The sequence below is a fragment of the Phyllostomus hastatus genome, unplaced genomic scaffold (assembly GCF_019186645.2).
Source record: "Phyllostomus hastatus isolate PE091 unplaced genomic scaffold, TTU_PhHast_1.1 phas_contig_40, whole genome shotgun sequence".
Taxonomy (NCBI): Eukaryota; Metazoa; Chordata; class Mammalia; order Chiroptera; family Phyllostomidae; genus Phyllostomus; species Phyllostomus hastatus.
In genome coordinates, this window is record NW_025333872.1 from 5,821,090 (window position 1) to 5,840,847 (window position 19,758).

Genomic DNA, 19,758 nt, shown 5'->3' on the forward strand with positions numbered 1-19,758 from the left:
CATCCCTTTACCATAGCCTTCCTTCCCTGCTATTATGTGAATTTGCCTAGAGAAATCCCAATAAACTGGCACATCTGGCACCCAGAAAAACAACCCTTTCTTGCAAAAATAAATAAAGGGATTTCTTGCCTAATCTATCATGTTCAAGAATGATGGAATTAAAGCTGTTTACATCCTTCTGCTGTTCCTTACAAGTAAAAAGTTTTATGAATCAATAAATATTTTTTAAAAACTGATACTGCTCTAATAAGATAATTTAAGTCACTGCCTTGATATCTCAAATAGATTAGGATACGTGAGTCTACAGTTAATCAAGTATAGCATTTCAAATTTTGTTTTAAAATAGCAAAATAATAAAGTATTATTACTTTTGACATTTGTCCCAATTCTTCAGAAAATAGGTTTCCCACAATTTACGATTAAAAAGTATGCAAAAATATTAAAAAGGACTACCATAAGATTTTTGTTCCTAAAACTTGTAAAACTATTATATGGTTGCAAGTTGATTTCTAGATCTCTGCACAATCCATTAATTTTAGTTTCCAAATCTTTATACGCCAAAAAACTCAAACATGAGTTTCCAAACATTTGCTCTGCATTCCTGCTGTACACACTGAGTTAACAAAAGTACTGAGCGTTACTGTGACAAGACAGAAGGGGCCCTGTATAAGATGCCCATGGAACCAAATGGAAAGAATTCCACTTTAAAATTAAAGCCACAATAGAAAAATACTTCCTTCTGACCCCTCCAAAATGCCAATCTTTCAAGCTCGTGAAGAAACAAATGCAGAATATACTTCCACAGAGCAATGCACCGTACGACTTGCTTTCTTGATCTTATTGTACAGACCTTCAGCATCTCTTCTGATACTTTAAATCTACAAGTTCAGTACAAAAGTACACTTTTTTGATGCCACAGCCCTCAAACAGGCTATGTCACCTGAATTTAGATGAAATAAGAACTGTCAGACTCTATATTCATGGATTTCAGGCAGCACCTATGTAGCACTATGAGGCTAAGTACCCACATTCTCAGAGTCCCCATTTCAGGACCCACACTTTCAAATGCCTCCCAAGGTAACAGCTAATGTCAATCACACCAGAAGTCAAAGGAGGCACTACTCCTAGGATTGGTTTTGTTTTTTGATAGGGTTCATATGCTTATTTTTAGTAAAATGGGAGGGAAAACATGCTTTAGAATCACTCAGTATTATCAGTGTTACTCTCGATTAAAAGGGGCAAAAGAGGCACCTTAAACTGATATTCCAGTTGCTCACACCCCCTCCCCCCAGCCCCAGCACTCACTGTTACACTGGTCACAAGCGTAGATTCTCCCTTCTAGGGCCTCTGTCTCTGTGAACTTGGCCAGCATCTCAGTGAGCAGGCACTCTGTCTGATCCAAAGGGACAAACCCCTTTTCTATGCAGTGATAGCGTTCAGGGAATTCCAGGGACAGATCCCAAAAGGGCTCAATGGTGTTGGATTTGTAATTGCATGATATACATGTGACCTAGAATTAAAAGATTGATTTATAGGTTATAACTCCATGCTTCCCACATACGTTTTTGCTTGATTTATACAAGACACGTAACTTGACCAAAACTAAGTATACTGCTTTTTAAAATATTTTATTTCTTAGGGAAAGGGGAAGGGAGAGAGAAAGAGAGGGAGAAAAACAGCAATGTGTGAGAGAAACATTAATTGGTTGCCTCTCACTCACCCCCAACCGTGGCCTGCAACCCAGGCACATGCCCTGACTGGGAATTGAACCAGCAACCTTTTGGTTCACTGGCCAGAGCTCAACCAGCTGAACCACATAAGCCAGGGTGTGTACAATTTTCAAAAAATATTTTAATTATAATATTAAACATAACTTTAAGAGAATTAGAGCATGTTACTTCTGATATATTTCTAACAATGTGATTCTAGCTGGACCTGGAAAACCATCCAGCACAGAGGTCATTATCTATACCTTTCTCTCTTCTCCTCATCCAAAGCATGCTCTACCAGACTCACTGCTATAGTACAGACTGCAGGTTATCCTGAAATCAGTCTGAGATGAAGAATTTGCAAATTCCTGTCTGTTTCTCTCATCCCCCACACTCCTCCCACTTCCAGTCTTTGCTCCCTCCATGCAGTCCTAACTTGCCTCTTTTTGCCCCTAGTTCTTGTAGCATTCTTACACTGATCCGGTGTCTACAGAGACTCAAAGAACCTTGTGATTAGGACTCCTCAGATGCACCTTTCTTCCTATGGACCCTCAGGGAGTATAGGGAATGCCGATAAATACCCCCCTTTCAAATGCTAACAGCCTAAATAAAGTTTCTCTCCCCATCCTACTCATCATTCTTTTAAAACCTTCAGTATCATGCACAAACCTCAGCAGCATAGAGGTTTTACCTGAATCTCTGAAGTTGCCTACCTTTTTAACTTTAAAAATTCTCTTTCTTCATTTTCTCACAAAGCCTTATCTGTGAGTCTTTGCTTCTGTCCCTACATGGCTAAAGATCTAGAAAACGAAAGATAATGGGGAACAGGAGGGAGGCTTGTTTAGGCCTTTGGCATCCTCCTAGCCATGTTCCTCCCTTCCTTGTATATGAAGAATGTCTAGTTAGGAAGAATGCATACTCTTTCAAGCTACTGTGGAACCAGAGTTACAGGCAAGCCATTCAATTTCCTAAAACTGATCAAAGGATAGCATGCCAACCATGGGTACTTAATTATAATGAGAATATTAGATTACCCATATTGTCCTTAAAGGTTAGCAACATTCACTGAAATGAAGCAATATGGCAAGTTCACCAGGAGGCCAAACTCTAACAAACAAGCCACCCTCCAACGTCATGGGCAGAGCTGGGGTTAGGGTGGACACACACCTACCTGACTGAGTAGCTGCCCGTGAAATATGGTGTTCACCACCTTTAAGACCTGTTTGGTGAGCTTCCTCTGGGAGAAGGGGATGAGGATCCGGTGTGCTGTGCCCTCGGACTCGAGTTCCTGCTGCACTTTGTGCAACAGCTCGCAGAGAAACTCCTGAGCATCCTGCTGGTCGTAGCCACGGAAGGCGGGGATCAGACTCCACACGGAGTGAAGCATGGCGAAGGGTGACACCAGGGCCCACTTCCCAGACCACATGACTCGGAATAGGGTGTGCAGTTCATGGCAAAGGGAGATGTGCTTTGAGCTGGGCTCCTTGTTCTGGATGAGTTCTAGACTCCTGGTGATGGAGGCCCCACCATTCCAACAGAGGCCGTCCTTCTCGCAATACTCAGCCCTGTCACTCCTTGGCGACAGCTCTGTGGTAGAGCTGCTGGCCAGCCTGCTTGAGAGGGACGCCTTCCCATTGGTGGCTCTGGAAAAGAGTTGTTCTGTTTTGGAAGGGTCGAGGTTCAGGAAACACTCTCGGAACTTTTGGAGGTGGCTGAGCACCTGCAGAATCGAGTTCATGTAGCAGGTGTTGCCCAGGTTGCGGAGGCCGGTGACGCCTGGAGCCACAGCTGGTGCACGTCGCGGGGGAAGGCGGCCCGTGGTGGGCGTCCTTGGGGTGGCGGGGCACGGGGCAGCGGTGCGGGGTGTGTGCAGCAGAAGGCGTGCGCTCTTGCGCGGAGGGGCGCTGGCCAGCTCCTCCAGCAGCCGTCGTTTGACCTCGAGCCGCCGCTGTCGTGCAGCCTCCTTCTTGCGCTCCAGAGCCTCCTCGCGCCGCTGCTGCTCCAGTTTTGCCTGACCACGGGAACTCTTCTCGAACCAGAGTCGCAGCGTCTTGGCTAGCAGGCGCTGGCGCCGGTACCACAGAGCCGTGAGCATCTGCGGCTGTCCCTGAGGAGTGAGCGGTGGAGGGGACGCATCCTCGCCAGAGGCCATGGACCGCAGTGACCGGCCTCGTCTGCCAGGCGGGTCCTTCTTCTGGCCCCTGACCGCCAGGAGAGAGCTCCTCAGCAGCTTCAGGTCCCCCTCCGGGTTATCATTGAGCACGTAGTCCTTGCACAGGTAACAGAATACATAGAGATCCCGGACCTCCATGGCAAGAGGGTGTCCCGTTTCTTCAAAGTGTTTAAGGGCGTGGTCCTCGATGTAGCGGCCACAGGCCACGTGCGAGCACTTGAGACAAGCCCACACCGACTCTGTGGTGGTGCACTCCCTACAGCACCACTTCTGAGGGTTCAGGATGGAGTGGTCCTGGGCCAGCCGCAACCGCCCTACATGTTTGCATCTATCCATGTCTTAAAAAAGGCTCCACTCTTTCAACCTGCCACAATAGGGCCCCCGAAAGAGAGAGAGAAAAACAAAGCTTTCAGCAAAGCATTTTCCTAGAAAAAGGCTTACAACTGACATTTTCAACACAATACTCATTCTCAATTCAAAATTGGTTCCTTTGGAAGTTAAAAAAAAGAAAACTTGGTGTGGCATGAGAATTACAGAAAGGCAAATTCCCTAAAAAGGAAGCATCATAAAATACTATATAGGGGGCCTCAGCACCAATTTGAAACTTTACATTTTCTAAGCCTATTTTAATCAGCTAATTTTCATATGAGGCTGATTTTGTGTTCCTTAGGATTACCCTTATTTCACATTGTACCTAAGTAGTCACCAGGAGAAAGAAACTTATATTCTAAACCATTTTTGCACTGATGATGTACTGGAAGGACAGCTTCTACATCCCATACTGATCAAGATATTGGCTGTATGAAGAACGGGACGGGAGACGGAAGAAGAGGAGAGACATAGACAGTGTTTCAAACATCAGTAGAAGAGATGAAGACCCTCAACTGAAAAGGCAATCTTAGGGAGGTCTCAATGTAGTTCAACGCAGAGACAACGGGATAAGGGAAAGGTAAGGAAGAAAAAGTTATCTACAGTACAAAGTATCACTTTTATTTTCCTGAGTCCAAAGAACCTGATGGAGGAAGCAGACTGTGAGCCTCAATCTAAGTTAACATTGTATACATCTGCTCTGGCCTGCTGCATGTGACTGTGTCCCCCCCTTCGTATGCTAAAATGGTATCCTCTGAGGAGATGGTATTAGGAGGTGGGGGCCTTTAGAACGTGATTAGATCATAAATGGGTTGACCTTCCTGGGAAGAGCTCTCATGAATGGGATTAGTACCCTTAGAAAAGAGCTCCTTCACCCCTTCTGCCAGGTGAGGACACAGTGAAAAGCTGTGTATGGCTATGGAACCAGGAAGTACTTACTGGACAGGGAATCTGGTGCCATGATCTTGGACTTCCCAGCCTCCAGAACTGTGAGAAATAAGTGTTTGTTGTTTGTAAGATACCCGGTGTATGGTATTTTTGGTATAGCAACCCTGAAGGAGTAAGACAATGTCTCTTTTTGAAAAGAACATGTACATCTTGTAGAAAGGTGGGAAAACTTTTACTTTCTTTACTAAAGGATAGGTAAATACAGAATATGATAGGTTTGACTCTTAGGACAAGAGGTGACATGGTTACTGGTATTACATTATGTAACTAAACTACCAAGACAAAAGAAAAGGAACAAATCTTCCACATGATATATGTGAAAATGCTTTTTAAAACAGTGGCAACAAACTGAAGTGTGTGTTTATTTTTTCTTTTTTTTTTTTTGGTCTTCCTACATTGTTTCTTCAGTAGTGTTCATCAGAGAAGCCTAATGGGCAAGTTCTCTAAAGAAAGATACTAACCAATTATTTTAAAAGTGAACTTTTTATTCTTTGGAACCTTGGCACATTCCCCACACCCCCAGTGCTGGCATTTAAAATTCCCTAAAGGTAGCTCCTCTTATAAAGAGAACTTGCTGCACCTCCATTTCGTCTCTACTTTCATTCCTGTGAAATGCAAATGTGGTCCCATGATCATGGGGTCACCCAGGGAAGTTCTAAGTCCAGTGCAGTGCGCTCTGAGTAGTCTCTTTAGTTTTCCAGATGCCACTTTGGGCTGGTCCTGTTGCCAAAACCCACAAATACACCACAAGACCAAATCAGAGATCCTTCCCATTTTTCATCGCCCATTCCAGATGGCAGAGGCACATCTCTATAAAAGAGACCCTTAAACCACACAAAGGAAAGCAACTTAGGTAATTTCCAGTCAAGTCAGATCATGCTTTTCTTTTGAGTACTGTCAGGATTTAGTTTCTACTATATTATTTTTATAATTATTAACTTGTTGCTAAGTGCCCTTTAAGTCATTTCTCTAGATGTATTTATCCATTTCCTAACAAGATATAATATCCTTCAGAGAGGAGACCATGTGTTATATTTCTTTTTTATACTCCTTTGTAATTTCAAGACTTGTGGGTGCTCGACTCTTAGTGGTCAAAGGTGCTCTGTGAGAATTACCTTCCCACACAGTCCAGAGTGGTACTTTCTGTAGAGCAGAACCAAATTAAAACACACATTAAACAGACAAAATAGCTCTGACTGGTATGGCTCAGCTGGTTCGATTCCCTGTCTGGGCACAGGCCTGGGTTGCGGGCCAGGTCCCTGATTGGGGGCGTATGAGAGGCAACTGATCCATGTTTCTCTCTCACATTGATGTTTCTCTCCCTCTCTTCCCCTAACTCTCTAAAAATAAATAAATAAGATCTTAAGAAAAATATGAAATAATAAATAAATGAATTTTCTTTTGTCTACTTATTACCAATGAGGTTGAGTATACAAGATGCTATGCTTTCAATCAATTACCAGGAACACAAAAGTCAGTCAGTAATGACAGAATGAAAGGGGGAAAATATCAAGCGGGGCAATTCCCAAGTTCCTCACTAATATTTTTCAAAATGTATTTCCTAAACCACCTACCAGCATCAGAATTCCCTCGGACACTTACATGTACAGATTTCTGGTCATGACTTCAAACCTTATGAACCAGAGCCTGGGAAGAGTTTAGAATCTCTCCATTTTAAACAGGTTCTATAGATGATTCATGTGCACATTAACACCTTAGAACCACTGCACGAAATCCAATAAATTATATAGGGATGAGAACTCCTCATAGAAATTAAAGAAAGAATTTTATTTCTCAAAACCTTCCAGTTAGACCAACACTGCCCAAAAGAACTTCTGCAATGATGAAAATGTTCTTTATCTGCACTGTCCAATACTGCACCAATTAGCCACGTGTGCCTACTGAGCACTTGAAATGTGGCTAGTAAGACTGTGAACTGCATCAACTTCTGGAACTTTTAATTTTATATACTTTTATTTATTTTAATTTTTTAAAGGTTTTATTTATTTTTGGAGCGAGGGGATGGGGAGGAGAAAGAGAGGGAGAGAAACATCAATGTGCAAGAGAAACATTGACGGGTTGCCTCTCCCACCCCTAACCGGGGACTTGGCCTGCAACCTAGGCATGTGCCCTGACCAGGAATCGAACCGATGACTTTTTGGTTTGCAGGACAACACCAACCCATTAAACACACATTAAACACGCCGAGCCACATCAGTCAAGGCTAATTTTATTTACTTTTAATTAATTCAAATTTAAATAGCCACACGTGGCTAGTGACTGCAGTGTCAGATAGCACAGACTTAAACATACGAGGACATATCTTTAGCTCACTTGGCTTTGCTTTTTGTTTCCTGTCCTTTGAAAGATTCACTACTCACTGAATCATATCTGAATAGCTTCTTACGACTCAAAACCTGGCAAATCCCCATTTTAGCCAATAGGAAGCTTCATGTGTCTTCAGGAAGTTAATTGCTACTGAGATCTCACTACATTTAACAGCACAGCTTCAAATCCTACAGAGAAGATTTCTGTGAATGGGAATACAGCAACACAACACCAAAACACTGGTGCCTTATGAAATCAACTTCTGTGCTAGGAAAAAATATGCTGGAACAACTAAAAGCCAAAATAGAAAAAACACTAAAAAAAAACCCAACAAACTATTCCACACTTTCTCCATGGAGAGCCATCAAATGGAAAGGGCACTCTGGAAACTCTTCTGATTTCATTTTCTGATCTATAAATCTGCTGATCACGCACATCCTTTCCTGCACGGCTCTTTTCCCATTACAAATCTGTCGTGGCGACTCACTAACCTGCCATATGGCAGAGTAAATCCATTCAGGAAAACACACGAGTACTCTGTACCTCACCACACTGATTTAGCTAGGCAGACTAGCTTCTTTAGAGGAAAACCATATCTGATCATGAAATGGAAATCACCCAAAAGTGACACAAAAGAAAGAAGCTACCTTAAATCGACACACAAAATAGGGAATAAGGAGAACATAATACTCAGTACAAGAAAGACAATGTGTTTAACTCACCTCTCATACATATTCTGAGCACTTTACAATCCTAAGATTTCTACTTAAAACATACATCATTCCGAGTGACAGGCACCCAAAATCCAAGAGATAAACCTGCAGTGTCGCTGGGAAAGAGCAGGATGTGCTCTAACAGCTCTCCATCACCAGATAGATCCGCAACTTTAAATGAATTTCTCGCATACCTTAGACCTGCCTGCATATGTAGAAAGTAAACCTGATAAAATATTAGTTTTTGCTTCCTCAATTACCATAGCTTTATTTTAAAAATCTGGATCAACTGGAGCTTAAAACTATAATCAACATTTAAAAGCATCATACTATAGTTAATATCTTGAAAATAGTAAATTAAAAAAGGTAACAAAATCTTTTCAATTCTTGCCTTTTGTTCTGATGAGAAATTTCTAGATTTTTCACATTATGTAGCAAATTCTGTATGAAGCAACTGAACACTGTAACCATTTAAAAATCTATAGCTTGAAAATATGATTTGTTTTTTTATTGGACTGTTCCAATTATTCTCAAATAGCAAATTTCTTAGCTTATCCTAAATACATTTCTGCATCACCAGAAATGAAATTTCTATGGGAAAAAAAAATCAACAAAAGCAAATAGGAAAAAAAAAAAAAAAAGAGAATCTGTCTACTTCAAGGAGATTTCCATTTCTTCTTTCTCATTGTATTAATTTTTTCTCAGTTCTTAACTAAGGACAGTGGAATAATCCTGCCTGGTCTTGGTGAGACCAAGTGGCATAAATTCCAGCTTCAGAGAGAGTAGACACTATGGTAACATGCTGACAGCCTTCATTTACATAAAAGAATACTAATTACGTGGTATCATCAACATCTGCGATTCTGCTCACTGCCATATGCGACAGTGCAGGGTATTTTAACCCTTCAACTTACTTAATGTACCCTAAATCACACATACCACAAAACCTGCAAAGGCTGCTTTAAGTGATACAGTGAATATATTTTTATAAATAACAAATGTTAAAAATCAATTTTATTTTTGGCTAATACTTTATTTCGGAGAGATATGGGAAAATATAACTTAATATTAAATATACAATTAAGAGACAGATTTTTAAAAACGGGATAGAAATCACATTAAGATGCAATTAATGCCCTGGCTGGGTAGCTCCGTGGGTTGAAGCATTGTCCCCATATGCCAAGGTTGTAGGTTTGATCTCTGGTCAGGGCACATACAAGAAGTAGCCAATGAATGCATAAATAAGTGGAACTATAAAAGTGATGTTTCTCTCTTTCTCTCCCCCACACTCCCTCTCTAAAGTCAATAATAATAAAAAGATGCAATTAATAGCCCAAAAGGGAGAATACTATGTTGTATAATATTCTGTAGGGCTTTAAAAGGCTGTATTATAAAGTACAATAAAACTAGCCTTTTCTAATGTTATGGCTAAAATAAAAACAAAGGAACAATAAATACAACTAATAATAAAAACAAGAATACGGGCAGAGACTTAGAAGGGTAAGTTTAGGGACAGAAACTGTTCTAAAGGCCTTTGCAAAAGGTCAGTGTGTGGGGCTGGGGATGGCTAACTGGGTGGAATGTCCTCACAGGCTGCTTCATTACCACTCTCCCTGAATGTGGGTGTGGGTAGCTGAATGAGGGACATCCTGTAGGTCATGGACAGCTCGCAGACCCCTGGAGAGGCTGAATTCTCCGAGAGGGGTTCAGAGGCTCTGCCCTGAGTGAGAGCTGGAATGGTCACTTAAGCAGAGGCTGTTGGCCACAAGTGACAGCACACTGATGTGCTGGGTGCGCTGGAGCCTTGAGAAGCGTGCTATCACACATTTGGTGTCAATAGTCAAGTGCTGAGGCTCCAGAATGAGTTTGTCTAATCATGGGTTACAACAGATTTAAGGTCATGCCCATAGGATAAAGTTGCACTTGCATTAGGGTGCTTTCTTCAGTGAGAAAGGAGTGGAGTTCACCGAGGAGGCTGGGCTGCACATAACATCCAGGTTTCCGGAGAGGGGTGGGTGTGCCTGCCATAGAGCAAAGAAATGACAAAGATAGAACAACCAGCGCTGCTTCTGTTTTGTACCCAACACCAACTTCTCTAACAGATGCTTTGCTCTGTATGGAATACCAACTTCTCCAACCACTTAAGAGCCAGAGTTGGGTGTAAGCTCTCCGTACCTTGAGTCTCTGTTCTTTAGTCTGCCTCCTTCCTCTCTAGGTGCTGATAGGTCAAGCCTCTCCCGTCAGGAGAGAGAAACAAACAGACCCAGGTTTGCCCTACCTCTAGCCTACTATCCTTGACACTGTTTCTTCTGGTTCTCCTTCTGCCTACTTTAATTCTAGCAAGTGGAATGTGCAGCTTCATCTTCCTCACAACTCACTCCTCAACACCTTTACTTCGTGGAAACTATTTTCTCAAAAGGTCATTAGCAATTTCCTTACAGCTAGGTTCATGATCAGCCTTTTCTCAGTCCCCATCCCATCTATTCTGCATTTGACACTGAATACACATTCACTCCTGCATTTCAGGCTACTGTTCTCTTCTGGTTTTCTTCCTATGTCTAATCACACCTTCTGTTTTCATATGTGTCTCTCTTCCTTGAAATTTAGGCTTTCCTTAAAATTCTGTCCTCAGCTCTTTTCTCAGTGATTCCATTTATTCCTAAAATGTCAAGTATCATTTCTATTAGATAATCTATTTTAAATCTCACAAATACTTTTCTAAAATTACTTTATTGTGACATAACTTACATACCACAAAATCTACTCATTTAAAGCATAAATATATTTTAGTATATCCATTGAATCCTGTAAATACTTTTGAATATAAAATCTTCCCGTTCATTGCAGAGCCTCAGTCTCAGGCTGAATGTTCACACTCTGACACCTGCATCATGGCATACTACTATTAATGATACTTGCAAGATGCAGCTATGTTTTGTGCTTTCTTGTTTGTTTGGCAGCAGTGATGATCATGCACTGAGGTATACACACAGTCTCATCCAGGTCTCCTGGTGATCAAGATATGTAAGATGACTGATAAGGGGCTAAGGAGATGCCATCTGTGGAGCAAAGCTCAGCTAACTGGCCTTCAAGGGATCAGACTTTTCGATTCATTAACCTAATACTCTTGCCAAAGAGGTTTGTGCCTAAAACTTAACTCCTTTTCCAAGACAGTAGACTGGGGCAAGGTGGCCAAAGAAGACTGCTCATATTAAAAATCAGAGGAATTCTGAATAAACTAGAAAAATGCACACACACACACACACACACACACACACACTCTTAAAAATGTTACCTGTGACTTACACTGTGTAGAGAAGTGGCAGCTGAGAGTGAAGGACAACAGGAGGGCTGTGTAAGGATTAAATAGGTCTGCTTCAGAGCTTAAGTAGTTTATGATGCTTCTAGATCAAAGGGCCTACTTTCTGCAACCTGTTGTTTTAGTATGATCTCCCTGACAAGCTGCTGTAAAACTAAGGTCCTAACTAAGGGATCCCTCTTCTATTCTGTTCCACATGGAAAATTCTATCATTACCACTGAAAGAATCACAGTTTGTCCCTGCAGTATGCCTCCCAAATACTATGTTTTCTGTAGCAGCTAGGCAGTCATCAAAAATAGATACACATATGTATACACATGTCAAAGTATGTGTACATATGTATATGTCAATTTTGAATTGTGCCCTTTAAATATGTAGCTTCTATTGTATGTAAATTATATCTCAATACAGCTATAAAAAATTATACACACATATGCACAGAGATACACACACAAGTGAATAATTTACCCCTAATGAAATAATAAATCTAGGCAGCAGCTCCTTAAGCTACTAGGAAAAAGATGATAGAAAATTATATAATGGATGAATAAAGCTGACAATACCTGACTCCACTGGTCGATTTCACACTGAAAGTAGGACAACCAGACATTATGTGGTTCCCTGATAACCTGCAGTAAGAGGTCCACAGCAGCATCGCCTGTAAAGCATTCTTGCTAAAAGGACTGACCCCAAGTCCAATGAAGCCTTTGGGTTTAATACCAAGTTGTAAGAAATATGGGAGATAGAAACATGCTATTGCAAGGCTGGAATTAGCCAAATCACCAAATTGGAGTATAGCAAATGCTACAGGATCAATGATCTGGAGTGCTTAACTAAAAAAATGCATAAAGGAAAAAGGAGGTGGGTGGGTGGGTGGGTGGATATGCTATGGATTCTAAGAAACCAAGAGACATATCAAACAAATACAGTATGTTCTTATTTAGGTTCTTATTTGATGAAACCAACTGTAAAAGGATATTTTAAGATAACTGGGAAAACATGTTTTAAAATACTGTCTGCCTCTAGCTATATCACTATATATTTTTAACAGTTTAATTGAGGTATAATTGACATACAATTAGCGGCACATATTTAAAGTGTACAATTTGATGTTTTGACACATGGTATACACTTTTGAAATCACTGCATTCAAAATAAGGAACACATCCCTTACCCTCAAACACTTTTCATTCCCATTTGTAACCCTTCCCTCCAGCCTTCTTCCCACAATGCCGGGCCTACAACTGGAGAAACTTCAACACACACTAAATATTAGATAACATGAAATTACTATTAGTTTGATGTGACAATGGTACTGTGATTGTACTTTTTTAGTCTTTATATGTTAGAGATATCTTTGAAGTATTTATAGGTGAAATATTATGATATATGGAATGTGCTTTACAATACTCTAGAGGGAAAGTGGCAGGAAGACATGAAACAAGACTGTCAAAACATTCATAATGTTGAAGCTGGTTGATAGGCACATGGAGTTCATTTTACTATTCTCTTTGTTTTGGTGAATGCTTATAAAGTTCCATAGAAACTTTTTAAGATGAAAAAAAGCAATCAATATACTCTCTGATAGCAAAAGAAAGCAAGCCATTCATAATTAGACAAGTTATGAGACACCGTTCATCTCTACCATTTACTATCGTGTCTGGTTTTACTGTGAAATGCACCCTTCCCGCTTCCCACAGACGCACCAAATCAGAGCGGTGCGGTTTTTCTGGCAGTGCCAGCCATAGAGATTGCTAATGCAGTCCTTTTGGTCTGAGCCTCAAGAATAACCTTTGGATGCAGGTGGCAACTTCTTTGCAGCCCCCCCAAATTTCTTTCAATAACTTCACCAGATTTTGGCTACAAAAATCTCCTGAGTATCTTTGTCTTTTGGGGACAAAAGCCACTTTAGTCAGTCTGTTGAAATGTTCTTGCTTAGTCTAATGTTTTTTCTCTCTGAAACTTCCTCCTTCCCTGGGAAAGAGAAATCTCTACTGTTTTCACCACTCTGCTTCTTTCTCACTAACTCGGACCATCCAGGTGGCAAGGAGCTCAGACTGCTTTTCTAAGTCTCACTGTAGTCACAATAGACAGTAGCACAAAAATGTTATTTTAAAAACTCCAGATATTTTTGTTTTCTCACCCCAGATAACGGTTACTCTCAATCCACATGAGGTTTGGTGAAGAAAATTTGGCTGCCCAGGTCCAACATCATACTCATAAGCATCGGTCAGCAGGTTGTTTTCCAGCTGAGACTCTGGAGCACGTTTCCCATAGAAATAATGCTCTGACTAGGCCTGGTCCAGGGAGAAAGCCTGTTGCGCCACCATGTACAATATGTACGGCACACTACCAGAACACTCACTAGTGCTGCCACTATGGAAGCTAACTACGGAATGTATTATTCTGAGAAAACTAATTCCAAGTTTCAACTCAAAATGCACAGAATTGCTTTCCCAGCTGCAGCTCAGGCAGTGAAATTGGGAATCTCCCTCCTCCCACTTTCCCCACATGGCAGCAGAGGGCTCTCCACACATGGCCATTTGTATGGAAGACACATATATATGTTAGGAACTGGCCGCAGTGGGGAAAAAGGAACAATTTCTGCGAACAGAAAATAAATCTAACTAAAATTCACAAATGGATCATCAGGATTAGATGTCGTGTTGGCTATTTCAGTGGCTAAGGAGTGGGAACCCCATCTTCCTGATGGCCTGGTTCTTAAAATGATAGCATATGTAGTGCTGTGCCCTCCCCAATAACACACCACAGCACATCTGTCCGGACAGAGCTCCATCATTTTAGGCATGACTGGAGACACAACTCTTGAGCACTTTATTTCAAGAGCAAAGAAGACAGATGTCCAAAAAGAAGGGGCCAAAGGAAAAAAAAAGGTGGGTATTTGTCACACACAAAGGGAGAAAACTGGAAGTGACAAAGAGAATACTCAGGCACTTCAACAGAGAACAGGTTAAATAAATTATAAACTGCCCATACGACTGCCACCAGTAATTTTTTGTTTTGTTTTGTTTTTAGAGAGGCATGGCTATGTGTAAAACAATTCAAATTAAAGTATGCAAAAAAAGCGACGGGGCGGAATGGTGTGTATTATATGTCATCATGACTAAAAAGAACTACACATACAAAATCTCTCTCTCTTGCAACTAAAAGGATAAACCAACACCATATACCCTGTGGTAGCAAACTGGGGGTAGAAATGGATGAAAGGGAGACTCAATGTGCCACTGATTTCTTAAAAAGATATAACACTGAGGAGTCTGTTTCAACAACCTTAAAAATTCTGGTATCAGCAAGATGACTAAGGTAAACAGAGCATATATGGTTTATCATGTTTTCATTAAAAAATAAGATTTAGAGATAGGCAGTCTGATGATATTTACCATACATGGAGAACCTGAGGAATTATATTCTAGAAGCACCGACCATTGCAAAAGGAAGCCCCCCACACCCTTTTCCCATGAGCTTACAACCAGCAAAGTGCAAACCTCTGGCCTACTGCACAGTGGCAATACAGCAGAGCCTTAGTCAGTCAAATGTCAATCATTCGAAATTTCATATCAGCCAGCTACCAAGGTAATTTCTATTCTACTTCCCCAGGGACCACAACCGAAAACTGTCCACAGAAGTGAATTCTGTGGGCAGATTATTTCCTTTCCTAACCCTCAAGGGATCTTTCCTTCCTCTGAGGAACAGTTCCTAACATTATTCCAGCTTACCGGTCAGCAACATTTCTCTCTCAGCACCCAACCAGGCTCTCTGAAGAGGGTAAGTGTGTGTCTTAAGGGATAAGAAGGTAATTGGCTGAATGGAAAGGGTCCTCCTCAATACCATACCAGGTATAACAGGGACACTGTAAGCCTCAGTTTCTCAGTCTGTGAAACTGGGGAGCAATAGTACCTACTTCCAAGAGTTATTCTGAGGGGGGCCCAAATAAGGTGACCATGTAACCGCACCCTGAAAATAACCGACTCTAACCGAAGTACTGGCTAACTCGGCCACCTTGTCATCCATCCCTGGAAACAGTTATTTTTGCCTCCATTGAGCCTACTGTCAGGCTGGCTCAGTGAGCAGCTTACGGTAACTGACTGTACGGTCTTGTTTTATCTAGATAGTTTAATAAAACATGCATAGTAAAATAATGCTAAACAAGAAATTAGAGAATATTTTTATATTAAAAATGAGAAAAATCACAATCTTTCCAAAGCAAATTAAAGGGTTTTCTAATATTATCTTTTTTCTTTAGTCTTTGTGAAAAGCAAACCACAGAATGCAGTTGAATGAAGGAGCCAGAATCTGTCTCAGCTCACTCCCCAACGGGGGTATGCCCATTGAATGCTTACAGGTCCGAGAGAATGTGCTGCATGGCAAAAGTATAAAAGGGGCCTTCTTTCAAATACGGCAGAGAAGGCATTTCAAAGACGTGAACTGTGCATGAACCCTCATCTCTCTTTTAAAAATAAAGCAGAAGTACTTCTGGGAACTCAAGGACAGTGAGCAAGCACAAGAGAAAAGAGGGCCAGTGCACACCCAGGCAATGAACTTCATGTAGTTCAAATCCCCTAAATCCCAGCCATCTCTGCTCCTATTTTAACAATATCAACCCTCCTGGACTGCCAGTCAATCCCACCATTTGGATTAAGGCACTGACACCCCATTAAAGGCAAATACAGAATCTTATAAGGGAAACACACAAAGCCAATCAACCTCTAGTAACTAAGTACAGACTAATTTACCGCAGCGGGAAGTGGAAAGCAGAGCCCTGAGGGACAGGATACCGCACAGGGAGATGCAATGAGGAAGAAACTAGAGGGAGAGAAAAATACGAATAACTGCCTGAGACCCCAAAGAAGCAAGACTTGACTCTAAAGGGATAATGGACACAAAGGAGGGAAGCCCCTAAAAAGTACAATAATACACACAGAAAAGGCCCATTGACTTCATGATTTTTTCAAGCATCCCTCCCATGTTGCCTGTAGTAACAGTGCTGAATGTTGTATATAATCGCCAAGTTATATTAGTGAGGTACAATGAAACAAGGTCTATGTGTAACTAACACATATGAATAACTACACCAGTACTTTTTCTAAAATTAAACCTTTCATTTATGAACATGTATTGCCTGACCCTGACATCTCAGTAAATTTCAGTTTGTCTTTTTAATCCTCACCCAAGGATATGTTTATTGATTTTAGAACAAAAGAAAGCTGGGAAGAGAGAGAGAAAGAGACAGACAGACAGACATGTAAGAGAAAAACATTGACAGGTTGCCTCCTGTGTGTGTCCCGACTGGGGATTGAACTCACACCTTTTGGTGCATGGGATTATGCACCAACCAACTGAGCCACCGAGCCACCCAGCCAGGGCCCTCATATCTAATATTGGCAGAAGTAAAATAATATACATTCCATATTCCAAGAGACCAACCAAAAGACCTCCAAGGGACCATTTAATGCTTACTAATTCTAACAAGCTAGCTTATAAGTCTGACAGTAAAGAAAATACTTTACAGAATTTTTCCAGACACAGCCTGGACCTTAATGGAAAGAGAGAAAGGACCATAAAGATGTTGCTGTCATTGAGCAGGTTCAAGAAATAAGGAATCATCACTTCATGTTTGTACATGGCAATGATATAAAAGCGTCTCCAAAATAGAAGGAAAGGCTTATATTCTGCGATTGAAATCCGAAAGAAAAAATACAGTAGGCACAATAATCCATCTGTTAAAAACACAAAAAATATGAGGTCTGAGTGACTGCAGAGCTCTAGGGACCCCTAAACCCAATCGATGTGACCCAGGTGTAACCTCAGAGAGAGCCAGGCAGAACATGACTACTGAGGACCGTCAGCCCAGGCCTGACCACCACTGGAGGCCAGTGGTAACAAGGTGCATCCTCAGAACAATAATCGGGCAGTCATCTTCCCACACTGGTAATGGGAGCAGGCCCCCCAATTCATAAATATAACCACTTGAGCCTGGTGATATCATATGAGGACCTGATGCCAGTCATTAGTCACGAAAACCATTCTGCAGATTCCCTTTGCACTGATTCCTTGCACAGAAAACCAACACTGATTTTCCATGTTGTTTGCTTTCAGGGAGAGAATGCAATAACTACCCAAATCAAGTATGAATATGCTTAACAGTTATATTCCTCACTGTAAATGAAGCTTCACTCTGATTATTTTGGCTACATAAGTCAATTCCTAAGAAACTGGTCTTCATATTTTGTTCTCACAAAACTGAGGTTCTGAACCTTTAGAGTTAAAGTATAGACCCTGGTTATAACTTCACCAAGCTAATGCCACCTGAGAGGTCTTGAAGTAAGAAGCTAACTAGCTAGCAATTTTAGGAGGAAGTCCTAAAATTGGAAGTCCTCCAAGTAGGACACAGTTGGACACAATTTGGCTGGGACTAGATTTTCAGTATTTTTATAATTAACTTGCATTATAAATAATTACATCAACTATCATTTATTGAACACTTACTACATCCAGTGTTCTACACCCATGCATTGTTCCAAAACAAATCTATTTTCTTCACAACTTCATAAGGTAGTACTTTTTAACCCCATTTAACATAGAATAAAGTGGCTCACAGAGGTAAAGAAGCTTCTCCAAGGTTACATTGCTGGTACATGACTGAGCTGTAAGATCTTATTGTTTTAATTTTCATTTTTTTCATTATTAGACTAAAGTTGAACATCTTTTCATACATCTATTGGTCATTTTGTTTTCTGTTCTGTGAACTGACAAAACATACACTCACAACTATACCCACCACTCAAATAAGAATTTGACAGACTTAATAAGAACTAAAGTGCTTTGAAGGTGCTATCAATAGAAATATATCTAATATTGCAAATACCATATGATCTCACCTTTAACAGGAACCTAATCAACAACAACAACACAAGCAAGCAAAATATAACCAGACACTGAAATTAAGAACAATCTGACAGTAACCAGAGGGGAGGGGGGAGGGGATAATGGGGGAAGAGTTTTCAGGAACAACTATAAAGGACACATGGACAAAACCAAGTGGGGGGAGTGGAAGCAGGGAAGGGAGGTGGGTTTGGCTGGGGTGAGGGGGGGAGTGGAGGGAGGGTGAATGCAGACAACTGTACTTGAACAATAAAATAATTTTAAAAAAAGAAAAAAGAAGTATATCTAATACTGGCAGAAACAAAATAATAGGCATTACATATTTTAAGAGATCAACTAACTTTTGCCTATTTTTTCAACTGAGCTGTCTCTTCCTTATTAAATGATTACAGTTCTTTACATATTCTGCTTTCAAGGACTCTGCTGGTTAGATGCGTTGTAAATATCCTCTCTCAGTCTGTGGCTTGTCTTCATTTTAAGGTATCTTTGGTATTGAGTAAGTTTTAGTTAATACAATCATATGATGTAATAGACTTATTTTATATTTTATGAAATCCTTTCTTACTTCAAGGTAATAAAGATATTCTCTTACAGTTTCTTCTAAAAGTTTTAAACTTTAACTTTTAGGTTGTTAATATATCTGGATTTTTTTTTTTTCTATTCTGCTTACATGGTCTATTTGACTAGCCTGATTACTGTTCTGATCACCATAGAGACGAGCTCTACAAATCTGGTCAGCCTACACTTCAAAGTAGCCTTGACTACTTCTGCCTCTTTACTGTATGAAATTGAGAATGGACTTGTAAAATTGTCAAGAGAAATCCTTTTGAAATTTTTATTAGTATTGCATTGAATTAAAAAAAACTTCTCTGGAGAAAATTATTGACTACTCATATGCCCTGAAACACTAGAATAAACATAGTTCAATATTTCTTTTATTCCCTTGTTTATTTTTTATGAGCCCACCCACCACCAAAAGATTTTCTTTATTTTTTAAAGAGAAAGAGGGATAAAGAGAGGGAGAGCAACACCAATGTATGGTTGCCTCTCACACACCCACTACTGGGGACCTGGCCTGCAACCCACAAGTGCCCTGACTGGGAATTGAACCACTGACTTTTAGGTTCATAGGCTCCCACTCACTCCACTGAGCCACACCAACCAGGACTCCCTTATTTTAAAGATGAGGAAACAGAGGACCCTAGACCCTAAGAACTAGATAGACCACAGGCTTCAAGGCTGTTACAACTGTGCACTGAACTTCCCGTCACACCACAATTTCCCGAGCATGCCGT

At 40.7% G+C, this 19,758-nt stretch overlaps 1 protein-coding gene across 3 annotated transcripts in view; it reads right to left on the reverse strand.

Moving 5' to 3' along the window:
• USP49 (ubiquitin specific peptidase 49) overlaps nt 1–19,758 on the reverse strand; it is a 94,575-nt gene that overhangs the window by 10,627 nt on the left and 64,190 nt on the right. For all 3 annotated transcript variants that reach the window (XR_006786137.1, XM_045843059.1, XM_045843061.1), the window contains 2 exons: nt 2,881–4,246; nt 1,306–1,510 (listed from right to left, as the gene is read on the reverse strand). Coding sequence is in view for 2 of the 3 variants with exons in the window: in XM_045843059.1 (XP_045699015.1) it covers nt 1,306–1,510; nt 2,881–4,218 (1,543 nt within the window). In the remaining variant the exon portion in view is untranslated. The remainder of the gene's footprint in view (nt 1–1,305; nt 1,511–2,880; nt 4,247–19,758) is intronic.